Source organism: Cetorhinus maximus, chromosome 4, assembly GCF_964194155.1.
Source record: "Cetorhinus maximus chromosome 4, sCetMax3.hap1.1, whole genome shotgun sequence".
Classification (NCBI taxonomy): domain Eukaryota; kingdom Metazoa; phylum Chordata; class Chondrichthyes; order Lamniformes; family Cetorhinidae; genus Cetorhinus; species Cetorhinus maximus.
This window is the reverse complement of record NC_135882.1, coordinates 80,702,148-80,716,748: the sequence shown is the minus strand read 5'-3', so window position 1 is coordinate 80,716,748 and position 14,601 is coordinate 80,702,148. Positions and strand designations below refer to the sequence as shown.

General features: G+C 43.1%; 1 protein-coding gene and 1 long non-coding RNA gene across 2 annotated transcripts in view; one reads left to right on the top strand and one right to left on the bottom strand.

The window, feature by feature from the left end:
• Positions 1-3,882, top strand: part of mcmdc2 (minichromosome maintenance domain containing 2) — a 90,177-nt gene extending 86,295 nt beyond the window's left edge. Inside the window, exons 13-14 of the mRNA XM_078540390.1 lie at positions 3,444-3,553; positions 3,716-3,882. Coding sequence (XP_078396516.1) covers positions 3,444-3,553; positions 3,716-3,882 — 277 coding nt within the window. The remainder of the gene's footprint in view (positions 1-3,443; positions 3,554-3,715) is intronic.
• LOC144679714 (uncharacterized) overlaps positions 1-14,359 on the bottom strand; it is a 28,210-nt gene extending 13,851 nt beyond the window's left edge. The window contains exons 1-2 of the long non-coding RNA XR_013576407.1: positions 14,237-14,359; positions 3,720-3,780 (exon numbers count right to left, since the gene is read on the bottom strand). This is a non-coding gene — a long non-coding RNA (uncharacterized LOC144679714). The remainder of the gene's footprint in view (positions 1-3,719; positions 3,781-14,236) is intronic.
• Between the last annotated feature and the right edge of the window lie 242 nt (positions 14,360-14,601).

Here is a 14,601-nt window from a genome sequence, read left to right as displayed (position 1 = left end):
AGTGCAACAGCATCAGAATAATCACTAACCTTGATGAACAATTCTCAGGAGGTCACATTATATCTGCCTCAGATGCATGTGTCTTGTTCAGCCATCATTTTGATATAGAAAGTGCCTTTGTTTATGTTGCTGATGTGGAACTAAAGATGAATCACTGTGATGAGATTGAGTGAGATTAAATGAAACAGGAACAAGATGGGAGACAGTTGGGGGGAGGGGTTCATTTTGTACACTTGAATGAACGCAGGAACTTGCATCACATCGATTAGCCATTCAATACCTGAGACTTGGAAAGGATTAAAAGCGAAATATATTTACAATGGTCCAGGTTATGTACAGTGAATGAACACCCGTGCCACCATTGTACATTCAAATTTTTTAAATTTTCCTAACTCTACTGCTACATCTAGGTGTAGCCCCAACATCCACGGCAGAGATGGAGGCAGCCTGCTGACTGGCATGCCCGGTTGTCTGAGATGACTTTGGCAGGCATCCTCTGGAGGTCCGAGGCCTGGATAGCCCCAGACGGCTAAGGGTCTTCTGCTCTGGGGCAGGTGCACCCTCCTCGCCTGATGTGCCTGAAGTTGATGGGATCATAAGCAGAGGGCAGTCTGAGTGGCAGGATACCCTTGGAGCATCCTGGGTGGATGTCCCTGGAGTGCCTGGCAGGAGCTCCTCCTCCCTTTGGATGCCTGAGGCCCCTCCCTGACTCCTTGAGGAGAAGGGGCACCTAAAGGGAGGTCGAGGTGCTCCTTTCCCCTCTCGTCTAGCCACTGCTGGAACACACCCTGACTAGAGCGATGGTGTGCAGGTCCAAGTGCAAATCTAGCAGAATTTGCTGGACCCAGGTCTCCAAGGTGGCCATCACCCTTCCCATGGAGACTTTGATTGCTTGCATGCCAGAGTCACAACATCGGACAGAATGTGGGCAGACTCCTCCATCTTCGTTCCAGTTTGGTGATGGCCTCTGACAGCTCTGCCTGATGTTCCCCAGCTTGTCTCTGCATCTCCAACATTTCTCTCAGGGCCGATCTCACCTTCTGCACAGGAACAATTTCTGTCCTCGCCAGCTAGCTCTGCAGCCTGCTCTTCTTGGGACAAGAGTGCCCTCAGCTCCGGGGTATGCCCTCTGGTCTTGGCTCTCTTCTACTGATTATAGGCGAGCTTATCCTGCATAAAGACAGATGGATTGACTGTAAGCGCTGCGGATGAAAGAGCAGTTCAGAAACATGCATGCCTGCTGTGTGTGCTGAGCCCTCCCCAGTAAGGGATTAAGATGCTGTTTGTGCAGGATCTTACATGAGATGGTAATTTTAAAGTGGCTGGCAGACATGCAGTGCTGATGTCCCATCTGCTGGTCGTGTGTTACATCCCTGTGAACTCTAACCTTTAGGCTGCCTGATGTCCTTATGAAAGTGTGAGTTTGGAATGAGTAGAAGTTTCACTTAACCTGGCGGAGCACATTAGATCATTCATTCTTTTTCTGCACTGCAGGATAGTCCTTTTCTGTTGGCCACGGGCGCAGACCTCCCTGGTGACTTCCTCCCAGGCTGATGTGGTCAAGTAGGAGGACCTCCTGCTTCCATCCTGAGGAAAGAGGACCTCCTGCCTTTCCTGGATAGCCTGGAGGAGAATCCCCAGGGAGGCCTCGCTGAACCATGGAGTGGACGGTTTGGTTCTCTTAGGCACCATTGAAAACCAGAACAAAACGACATGCCTGGCCTGCAGTGAGTGAATGTGTGTGTGTGTGAGTGCACGGTTTAAACATGCGTCTTTGGGTCAATGAGGTAACAGTGGGGTGGACGAATCACTGCTCACCCTGCCACGAGATTCAACAAGCTCCTCACTGATGCATAATTAATGAGTTGAAATGCAGAAGATCAGACATGAAAATCAGCCCCACCGCCCAGCGTGAATCATGCCAACTTTCCCGGCTGCCACTGCACTTAGTCTCCAGAGTAGAAAATTCCATCCACAGAATAAATTGTACAGGAGCTGAGTAGAGGTATATATATTCAGCATCAATCTAGATCTGATCTGGAACTGAGAAATACTAACAAGATGTAATCTATTTCCTACATTCCATTCTTGATAAGCATAAAAATTCACCCAAAGATCCAAAGCAAAATCCTTATGCACACACAATAACAATTGACAACCACAGGCAACAGATGAGATGGAACCGGATTTTAAAAATCCACTTGTAACTTAAGTTGTATTTGCTATGCATAATCACATGTGCAAAGTAATAATTATAAAGGTATAATTTAATATTAAATTAAATATTTAGTACAATTATCTAATCAAATGATGTATAAGAGTGATAAAGTTATCACTCAAATTATTTGATTAAGTAATTGTATTCTCATTTAAAATTATGTAAAATTGTGTTTTAGAATTGTATATTATGCACAAACCTTGCACAGTACTATTTAGTTGTTTGGTAGTACAGAACTTGAGTATTGCTGAAAAAAGACATTTTGTCAAAGCTTTTTGCCTTGTACTCATCAGGACAATCACAAGAATACAATGTCCGGGAAGCAACAACTTTATACTGTATGAGGAGAGAGTGCTGATTGGTTGACAAGTGGACTCTGATTGATAGAGGCATTGCCATGGAGAATGCACCAGTTAATGGTGACTGACAGTTAACTGCCAAGCATTGTTTTAAATTTTAAACCAGGCAGCATGACTCTGATTGTTCAAGGCATTGCCCTGAGGAATGAACCAGTGAATGGCTATCACTTACTTTGTTTAGCTGAAACAGGCACAATGTGTACATAGTAATAATGGCTGCGTCCCTTTAGACAATAATTTCAATTCTAAATTGTAATTGGAAAAGAAGAATATATTTTAAAGGGTTGGAAGGTTCAAGTATTGTAAACTTATAACAAGATGTAGTACATAATCATAAATTGAATCAATTTATATTAATTTCTGTAGGTACCTCGTGTTATTTGTGGCTCCCAATGCAGCCATTCCATGTGAAAGAACATGTACACACATTGCACCGGTTTCAGCTAAACAAAATAAGTGATAGCCATTCGCTGGTTCCTTCCTCAGGGCAATGGCTTGACCAATCAGAGACAAGCTGCATGATTTAAAATGTCAAACACTGCTTGGCAGTTAACTGTCATCCAACCATTAACTGGTGCATTCTCCATGGCAATCCCTCTACCAATCAGAGTCCATGTCAACCAATCAGCACTCTCTTCTCATACAGTATAAAGTTGCTTCACCTGACATTGGTATTCTTGCGATTGTCCTGATGAGTGCAAGACTCAAAGCTTTTACAAAATGTCTTTTTTCAGCAAAACAGTATTATTGGTTATTGCAGTAGAATTGTGTGAGAATGTGTGGAGCTTTGCAGCTAATCCACCTTCATTGGAGCAACAGTTAAATCATTTATGTTTTAAACTTCTGAATCTTTCCCTGATTGACAGGATGTCATTGTCTGAAACACATGCCAAACTCAGCCTGAGAAACAAAGTACTGGAACAGGATGCTGTCATTGCAATCTTGCTATATGAGATTTCCATCACTGCAAGGCATGGTAATAATGGCTGCATCCCTTTAGACAATAATATTAATCCTAGATTGTAATTGGAAAGTAAGAATACATTTTAAAGGGTTAAAGGCCCTTCGAATATTGTAAACTTATAACAAGATGTAGTACATAACCATAAATTGAATTAATTTATATTAATTTCTGTAGGTACCTCAGTGTTATTTGTGGCTCCCAATGCAGTGTTTCCATTCGATCTGTGTGATGAGCACAGCCTAAATCAAAGAGATATATATTTGGTACAGTTCCATCAACAGCTGTTACAGTTCTGTTCGACATATGGCCCTGGGATGTCTGTGCACTTTCCTGAAGAATAACTTGAAACAGAGCTTTATCTGAATTGAACTGAGAATTCGCCATCAACACTATGTCATTTTATTATTAATACTTTTTAGTAACTGTTTTTATGAACGTTGAAATTCAATAAATATCAAAAAATACACAAAATAACACAAATGAAAGGTTATTAGTAAAAATAATAAAAGGATTTATTGAATGATATTACTTAATATAGCATTACATAAAGTGCTAATATAGTGCTAATATTTAATATATTTATTGTTCAAATACTTTTGTAGGAGACAAAATCTCCTGAGTTAAAGAACAGAAAACGACACAAGTAGCTGATCTAATGTTTGATATTAAATGTAATGGTCCTTTGTTTAGCATCTATATATGTGATTATTTTTACAACATACAAGATAACATTATAACCAGAAAATTAAAAGGGGGGAACATCTGAGGGGATGGATTTCCAATTCCTACAAACAAGTGTGGTATCCCCACTCTCCTCCTCATTTTAGCTTTCTTAAACTGTGTAAACCATTATTATATTCTGTTAAGGAATCGCTTTTTAATTCAATAAATCCAAACCAAAAAACTCCTAAAACTATCTCCTAATACTTATAGACGTCCTGTAATCAAAATTAATGTACTTGGCAAGATTTCTGTGACCTTCTTTAGGTGTGAATTAGATTCTACCATAGATGCCTTCTTGGGTTCAGTGACATCAATTACTCCTGTAAGTGGTCTGAGTTATTTTATGGCAGTTGATTCACAACTGCCCTGTTTCTACTGGTGCATAGCAGGTCCTGGGAAAACAATGAAACTCCTTTGTGATCTAGATTAAATCTGTTTTCCACATGTGTGTCTCTTCAACTTCACCAACTGCAGACCGAATTGTCATTTATAAGACAAAGTTTGATTTGATTCATTAACTTTATTCCCATAGTAAGAAGAAACATATAGTACAATATGCATGATCAGAGTCATTAGATACAATTGGCATGACTTGCTTTTGTGTAATGCTGTAAAATAAAGAACACACAATGCTATCCCCTTTGGTGGGCTATCTTATTTAAATAATTGCTCTGCATTTGTTCTACATTCCTGGAGTAGAATCTCTTCTTGCTGAAGTTTTCCATCTTTTGTTTTCTGACTCTCCATGCAGCCCTGTTTTCAAACACCAGACTAACTAGGAACAATTTTCCGCCTTTGCCTGGTGTTAACAGCCTCCAAATAGAGTTGGTAGCCTTACTGTCCCATTAACACTGGCAAAGTGGATTTTGATATGGGCCAGATGTCCACAGCATCCACCTGAATCAGATGATAGGCCCTTTTTAATATTGAAAGTGGGGTCTTGTGCTGTAAATAGGACACCGATTGGCAAATTTGGGTCTGAACTGATCTGAGCCTATGTCATTCACATTCCTGCCAGTGCTCCCAATGAAGCCAAAGAGGCTGACCAAAGTTAAGGATCAAATTATTTCTATGGACCCTGGACACTCCTCAAGAGCCCGCAAAAATAACCTGGGCCACTGCTGTTTCAGCACTCCAGCCCTTTGTGGCATCTCCCTCTTCCCCTGAAACATATCTTATTGGCAGCTGCCCTGACCCAATCTTGAGGCTTCAGCAGCTCAATTGGTAAATTTAAATGAGACCGGGACCTTAAAATCAAAGGAGTCTCTTCACCATTGGAACAGGCAGCCAACGAGTGCCTGAAAGTCAAAATTGACCTAGTTGTGTCTGTGACAGCCTTCTCAAAAGCCACAAAAGGTGTCAACTTTTAATTACAACTGACTATCCATCCCCCCAGCTCCTATTTCCCCTTGAAAATTGAGTGCATCAGCTTAACTTGTCAACGGCTCCCGCTGAGTCCAAATGAGTAGAGTTATCGCAATAGGAATAAGTGCAAATGGTCTTGTGAATATGGAATTATCTTTCATTGTCTCAGGATGTTAGATTTCAGATGGAGCATCTGAACCCAATACTGATTTGCAAGCCTGCTGCCCTGTGAAATAAATCCCTTCAAGTTGTGGTTTAACTAACTTAATGTGTTTATGAATGCCTTTTCTCCCCCTCCATCCTTATGCAGTCCCTCAGAATCAAGGATGACTTGCTTTCACTCCAGTCAATGGGTTCTGAACCAGCTGTTAAATCTAATGTGCAATCTACAGACTCTGCCATATGTGGGGCAGATGGTAGGTGAAGGATTGGGTAGATGGGTTGTTTGGAGGTTTCTGCATTCTCTCTGAAGCCTCAACTTTGCCTCTACATGTTCCTGACAAAGTCTTGATGTGTTTGCTGCCTTCCCAAATAAGACTTCCCCAGTATGATCGGTCACAAGCCAGGGTCTCCTATGAGTCGACGGGTATGTTTGACCTCTTCAGGATTGCTTTGACAACATCCCTAAAGCGTTTCCACTGTCCTCCTGGGGATCGTCTGCTGTGACCGAGTTCCAAATAGAGCAGTTCCTTCAGGATTCTGGTGTCAAGCACACGAATGACATGGCCCGCCCAGCAGAGATGGTTTTTGAGTGATTAGTGCCTCAATGCTGGCAAGGTAGCTTAGAGGAAGAAGCTGCTGTTGGATCGCCTTTCTTGCCACTAGATTTGGAGGATTTTGCAAAGGCGCTGCTGGTGGTACTTCACCAGTGCTTTGAGGTGTCTGTTGTAGGTGTCCAAGTCTCTGAAGCAAATAGAAGCGCGAGAATCACTGCTGCTCAGTAAACCATGACCTTAGTCTCGGGTTTTATATCCTGGTCCTCAAATACTCTTTTCCTCAGTCAGCCGAAAGCTGAACTGGTATATTGGAGGCAATGATGAATCTTACCATCTATGTCTGCCTTTGTCGAGCTGAGGATCCCACAATACGGAAAATGGTCCACATTTTCCAGGATCTTGCTATTCATCTTAATCAATGGGGGAGATGTTGTGCTATGGGAGCTGGGTGTTTAGTAAAAGGTCTGTTTTCTCATGTGCTTCAGAGGAGTTGACAATGCCCTGGAGTTCAGTTTCTGAGTGAACGCACACACAAGTGTCATCTGCATACTGAAGCTCTATGATTCAGGTCATCTGACAGCTGGAAAAAAAACAAAGCTCCTGGAATAGATAAATCCCTGCTGAAATTCTGAAACACAGTAGAAATATGCTTCTGGCACAGGTGCACAGCTTCATATCCCTCATCTGGGAAGAAGAGCACATGCCAAGGGATCCCAGGGACCCTGTGATCGTGACTATATTCAAGAAAGGAGAGAAGTCCAATTGTGGTAACAACAGTAATGATGACCATGACAACTATCATCGATTGTTGTTAAAAAAAAACATATGGTTCACTAATGTCCTTTAAGGAAGGAAATCTGCCATCCTTACCTGGTCTGGCCTACATGTGACTCCAGACCCACAGCAATGCGGTTGACTCTTAACTGTCCTCTGAAATGCCTAGCAAGTTACTCAGTTCCAGGGCAACAAATGCTGGTACTCCAGCGATGCCCACATCCCATGAAAGAATAAAGAAAAAAAAGGAGTCTTCCTACTGTCTGCCAAATTGAAGCCTCCTCCAAATAGCCAAGGAACTCCTTCCAGAGTCACAGTGTGGTTTTCGCCCATTGAGAGGCACCATAGACATGATCCTCATTGTGCAGCAAATTCAAGAAAAGTGCAAGGATCAGCACCAACCACTGTACATGGCCTTTTTCGACCTCACTAAAGCCTTTGATTCTGTCAACTGAGAAGGCTTATTGAGTATTCTCAAGTTTGGCTGCTTTCAGAAATTTATCACCATCCTCCACCTGATGAGATGCAAGCAATGATCCTCACCAATGGAACCACCACAAACCTTGTGTCAGTGAAAATGGGTCAAACAAGATTGTGCCATTGCACCAACTCTCCTCCTTTTTCCTTACTGCAATACTACATCTCACCACCAGCGGGTGTGGAGATAATCTACAAAACAGATGGGAAACTGTTCAACCTACGCCACCTTCCATCCAAAGCCTTTTCTCTCAATAGTTGATCATTTTTAATATTCAAAAGATAGTACAATTGTATTTATTAAATTTGGTTGCTATACATCTTTACATGTGACAATTGGCTGTATTTATAACAATTTAAAGTTTTCTCCTTGGCAGCACCTTGGGTGTTAGACCTGAAAATGCATCCAATGTTGCCTTCACTCTGCCAATGCGACAATGAAGTATCCTCCCAACCACTCTAGAATACACCCAAACTTAAATTAGGTGTAAATCAGCATAAACATTTGGGGCCAAAGGAACCCTGAATTTACACCGGTATATCTCTTCTTTGAGTCTTAAAATTTAAGTTTCAAGTCTTATGCACATTGGGCATAGCATTTTAAATCACTGAATCAAAGAAGCTTTTTAATTTTTAATGTAACTCATATTTTGGCCATAAAAATGAACTAAAAGAAATAGTAAAAAGAGCGGTCTCAATAGAGATGAGTTTTTTTAAATTCAAAAAATGCAATTCAAGCACCAAAAATATTATTTTGTTTAAACCTGGGAATAATATAGAGAAATGCAGTCACTGCAATTGGAGGATAGTCATTTTTGAGAGTCAGCGACGTGGCCAGTTTTGTGGGTGAGATTTGTTCAGATGGAGGCTTTCATGGACTGATTTAAAAGGTTGAGGGGTTTTGACCATATTGTAGTTACCCAGGTAATTCACTGCAAAGGTTTTGCAACTTTTTAAGCCACATAATTGAAATGCACCTCGTGCATCCTTGGTGCAAATGCAGAGGAAACTCCAGGCCATTGTACACATTTTACTGTAATAATTCTAAAAAAGGAAGATAATCTCGGAGATGAGGGAAAATCTCTGATATATTTAAATACTGAAAGTGACATTAGTAATGGTGGTAACACTAGTACAGTTTTAATCCGATCCAGATACTAAAAAAAGACTGAAATGAATTAAGATGCCTTCAGCTCTGGCTAACTTGCCACAAACACTAGGTGGCAGTAAGAATGTTGGTTCTGCAGCGAAGTTTAGAAGTGCCCAGCTGTATCTCACTTAATTTGTCTCCTTCACATTGGCAAGTTTAATAACTGTTTAAACCAATTCTCTAATGATGTACTAAACATTCACTGTTTAACTAAAAATATTCACAACCACACAGATGCACATTGTGCATGTATGTGCATACCAATGTATACTTTTTTTAAAAGATATCTTTTAATGTTAATTTTGCTTAATTGATTTCTTTAAAGGAGAAAGGATGACTTAAGAAAGTGCTTTTTATTCAAAATATTCCCCTTTTTTATAGAGCAAAATGATTATTTGAGGTTTTCCGAAAAAGTCACTTTTCCTGCCAGCATGGAGTTAATTGGGTGTTATCCAATTTCCTCCCAGGCTGCTCTGTTGACAGTACTTTATGGTGCAAAAAGTACTGTTTCAGAAAGCTACATTACCACCTATCTTCTCCTTGAAACAATGGAGATGGAAATTCAGACCAAGTCAACCTCTGTACCATTTTCAGCATTCTGGTACTGGATCTGGGCTGGTGCACAGCACTCTAGTGCACTGATTAATGATCCAGCCACTAATACAACCTTGAGGTATAGACCTGTCATTGGTGCTGCGATTCTTCCCACTTGACTTCAGATAACCATGTAAATCAATATCCTAATGGTTATGTCCAGATAAGCAGCAAGAAACTTTGCTACTAAATTGCATGTCCTTAGCCAGTTAAATTCCCGCAATATCCGTGCACTTAATTGAGGGTTCCTGGGATTTTACTCTTCCAATTTGCACCAAAGCTCTGTGGACTATAAGTGGAACATGTCTGGTGAGGGAGCGAGTGTGTGTATTCCATATCAGGAAAACAAACACTGTACTTGTGTGGATCTCTCAGTAGATCTCCATACGAACTCTTCTTAAGCATTGTGATGGATTTCTGCAAGCCAGATCTGGTTGATGAAATAAGATCAAGCAATAATGAATACTTGTGATTTCATTACACTGAATTTCAACTAAATTAGGGCCATCTATTATAATAAAAACAGAAAATGATGGAAACACTCAGCAAGTGGGGCAGCATCTGTGGAGAGAATCAGGATTAATGTTTCAAATCAATGACCCTTCTGGCGGAATCATCCTAGCTTTGCCCTAAGTGCAGTAGTGAATGGGAAAAATAAAGTTTTTCCCGCCAGCCGCAATGGCGGCTTTTCACACTGTATCGTCCCAATCCTGCCTCATTAATCATGCATCCCAGGTGGGATCTCATTCGCCCGCCATGCCGTCACCTCGCCACTTCCACATGTCGGATGCCATATTTAAAGTACAGCTACACGCACCCCTCTCGGTGCTTCTAGCCCAGGACTGATGCATGGAACACATGGCCCTGAAAGGCAAGAAAACTGCAGCCCCCAGTTTAGTGATGCGTCCCTCAAGCGTGTTTTGGATGCAGTAGAAGCCCGTCATGATGTCTTCTATCCCCATTCTGGCCACAGGAGAGGCAGCAACATCACCAATCCGGTTTTGGAGGCAGTGGCAGTGGTGGTGAGTGCCAATGCCCTGAAAAAGAGGACAGCCACCCAGTGCCACAAAAGGATGAATGATCTCCGTTCCACCAGGGTAAGTCACTCTTCTCATTACTCTCAATTCGCACAATCACAAACCCATCACACATCCACTCACTTCCAGTTTAATGGATATCACCGTTCACTGTCTCACACACACCTTCATTATCCTCATCCCGTCCATGGGACCACTCATCACCCCACATGCGTGGCTGGGGAGATAGTGCAGGAGGGAGGGCTTTAGATTTCTGGAACATTGGGACCGTGTCTGGGGCGGTGGGACCTGTACAAGGTGGACGGGTTGCACCTGAACTGGAATCCTTGCGGGGAGGTTTGCGAGTACTGTTGGGGAGGGTTTAAACTAACTTGGCAGGGGGATGGGATCCTGAGAGGAGGTTCAGCAAGGGGAGATGCACAGCCAAAATTAGAAGAGAGAGCAAGTGAGTCAGGAAGGCATAGAAATTATAGGCCAGTTAAGGCGCATGGGAGTTTGGCAAGGTTGGATGGTATTTATTTTAATGCAAGGAGTCTGACGAATAAGGCAGATGAGTTGAGGGCACAAATTAACACATGGAATTATGATGTCATTGCTGTCACAGAGACATGGTTGAGAGAGGGGCAGGATTGGCAGCTCAATATTCCAGGATATAGGGTCTTCAGGTAAGACAGGGAAGGAGGTAAAAGAGGAGGAGGTATCACAATATTGATCAAGGAATCAATTACAGCAGTAAGGAGGGATGACATCTTAGAAGGCTCCTCAAATGAAGCCATATGGGTAGAACTGAAAAACAAAAAAGGAACAATCACATTTCTGGGAGTATACTATAGGCCCCCAAACAGTCAGAGAGAAATAGAAGAGCAGATATGTCGGCAAATTTCAGAGAAGTATAAAAATAATAGGGTAGTAATAGTGGGGGATTTCAACTTCCCCAACATTAACTGGGTTAGTCATAGTGTGGTAGGTTTAGAGGGAGTGGAATTCTTAAAATGCATCCAGGAGAGCTTTTTAAGCCAGTACTTGGAAGGGCCTACAAGAGAGGGGGCAGCCCTGGATTTAATTTTAGGAAATGAAGCCGGGCAAGTGGTAGAGGTATCAGTGGGGGAGCATTTTGCAGATACTGATCATAACTTCGTTAGATTCAAGGTTGTTATGGAAAAGGACACTGATGGGCCATAAATCAGAGTTCTAAATTGGGGGAAGGCAATTTTTAATAAGATCAGATATGATTTGGCCAGAGTGGACTGGTAGCAGATACTTTTAGGTAAATCTGCGTCAGAGCAGTGGGACTCATTTAAGAAGGAGATAGGGAGAGTACAGGGCCAACATATTTCAATAAAGACAAAGGGTGGGACCAACAAATCCAGGGAACCCTGGATGTTGAGGGATATACAGAATTGGATAAAGAGAAAAAGGGAGGCTTATGGCAGATACTGAAGGCTCAAAACAGCGGAAGCCCTAGAGGAGTAGAGAGTGTGTAGGGGGGAACTTTAAAAGGAAATTAGGAGAGCAAAAAGGGGGCATGAAAAAACATTGGCAGGTAAAATAAAGGAAAATCCAAAGTTATTTTACAAGTACATTAAGAGTAAGAGGATAACTAGAGAAAGAGTGGGGCCCATCAAGAACCATAGTGGTAATTTGTGCTAGGAGCCAGGAGACGTAGATAGGGTTCTAAATGAATACTTTGTGTTTGTGTTCACGAGTGAGAGGGACGACATGGGTATGGAAATCAGACAGAAGGACTGTGATATAATTAAAGAAATTAGCATAGAAAGGGAGGAGGTTCTAAGGTCTGGCAGGCTTAAAAGTAAATAAATCTCCAGGCCCGGATGAAATGTATCCCAGGCTGTTGAGTGAGGCAAGGGAGGAGATAGCAGGGTCGCTAGCAACAATTTTCAATACCTCTCTGGCCACAGGAGAGGTGCCAGAGGACTGGAGGACAGCCAATGTGGTACCGTTATTCAAGAATGGAGGAAGAGATAAACCAGGGAACTACAGGCCAGTCAGTCTAACCTCAATGGTGGGGAAACAATTGGAAGCAATTCTGAGGGACAGAATTAATCTACACTTGGAGAAGCAGGGATTAATCATCGACAGTCAGCATGGTTTTGTTAAGGGGAGGTCATGTCTGACCAATTTGATTGAATTTTTCGAAGAGGTGACCAGGAGTGCAGATGAGGGCAATGCATTTGACCTAGTCTACTTGGACTTCAGCAAGGTTTTTGATAAGGTCCTGCATGGGAGACTGATAACAAAGGTAAGACCCCATGGGATCCAAGGCAATTTGGCAAATTGGATCCAGAATTGGCGGAGTGGCAGGATGCAGAGGTTGATAGTCAAGGGATGTTTTCGTGACTGGATGCCTGTGTCCAGTGGAGTTCCACAGGGATCGGTGTTGGGTCCCTTGCTGTTTGTGGTATATATAAACGATTTAGACTTGAATATAGGAGGGTTGGTCAGTAAGTTCGCAAATGACACGAAAATTGGTGGGGTGGTAAATAGTGAGGAGGATAGCCTTAGATTACAGGAGGATATAGATGGGCTGGTCAGATGGGCTGATCAATGGCAAATGGAATTTAATCCGGATAAGTGTGAGGTGATGCATTGGGACAGGACAAACAAGGCACGGGAATACGGGGTGAATGGTAGAACCCTGGGAAGTACCGAGGATCAGATGCATGTCCACCGGTACCTTAAGGTAGCGGGACAGGTAGATAAGGTGGTTAAGAAGGCACATGGGATACTTGCCTTTATTAGCTGAGGCATAGAGTATAAGAGCAGGGAGGCTGTTCTGGAACTGTATAAAACGCTAGTTAGGCCTCAGCTAGAGTATCGCATGCAGTTCTGGAGTCCGCATTATAGGAAGGATGTGATTGCACCAGAGTGCAGAGGAGATTTACCAGGATGTTGCCTGGGATGGAGAATTTTAGTTATGAGGAGAGATTGGATAGACTGGAGTTATTTTCCCTGGAGCAGAGGAGATTGAGGGACATGATTGAGGTGTATAAAATTATGAAGGGCATAGGTAGGGTAGACAGGAGGGAACTTTCCCCCTTAGTGGAGGGATCAATAACCAGGGGGCATAGATTTAAGGTAAGGGGCAGAAGGTTAGAGGGGATGAGAGGAAGAATTTTTTCACCCAGAGGGTGGTGGGAATCTGGAACTCATTGCCTGAAAGGGTGGTAGAGGCAGAAATCCTCATAACATTTAAGAAGTATTTGGATGTGCACATGGCATACAAAACTATGGGCCTAGTGCTGGAAAATGGGATTAGAATAGTTAGGTACTTGTTTAACCAGTGCAGACTCAATGGGCCGAAGGGCCTTTTTCTGTGCTGTAGACCTCGATGACTCTATGACATGCCAGGCATACTTATCATCTGGCCTGGCAGGCATCCTGACAGTGAGGTCGGTGGTTCCCTACCAAGTGAGGATCCAGCAGTGCAACTTCCATCAGACAACCATGCTGTGAGTGATGTGTCCTGTTTCACAGACCACTGACATGCACTAATTATCTCTCCTTGCTTTCGCAGACACATCTGGGAAGCAGCTGTGGGAGTCCACGACCCAGGGCCTCCAATCAAGCCCCCAAGACACTTCAGAAGAAGAACCTGAAGGCACCCTCATTGAAGACCTGTCACAGTGCTCACCCACACCCTGCACCAGCGCAGAGACACACACCTCAGGGGCACCTAGTTCTAAAGTAGCCTCAGGGTCACAATCTGTTGAGTACATTGCACTGTCTGATCCACAGCAGGCAGAGGCAGGGTCCCAGGTTTCCGGCACTCGGAGGACTGTTGGAGGCCAGAAATCTGCTGAGCCCGAGTCAGATGACGAGCCTCTGGACTGGGTCTTACCTCAGTTAATGGAGCTGCAAAAGCAAGCTCAGGAACATCAGGAAGGGATGTCTGCTGCACTCCTCAGATTGCAAGGCCCGATAGAGGAGTCCGTCCGCCTTCAGTCTGAGATGATAGCGCCGGCATGCCGATACACTGAGGTCTACACTGGTAGGATGGTGGCCACCATGGAGACCTTGGCCCAGGACTTTGATCCTGCACTGCTGCAAGGGCTCAACTCCATCACTGATGCCATAGTTGGCCTCCAGCAATATCAACACAAGAGAGATGTGGGCAGCGTGATCTCACTCCAGCTTCCCCTTCTCCTCAAGGAGTCAGCCAGGGGCCTTTGAACGCCCACAGAGTGGAGGATCAGCAGGTGCATA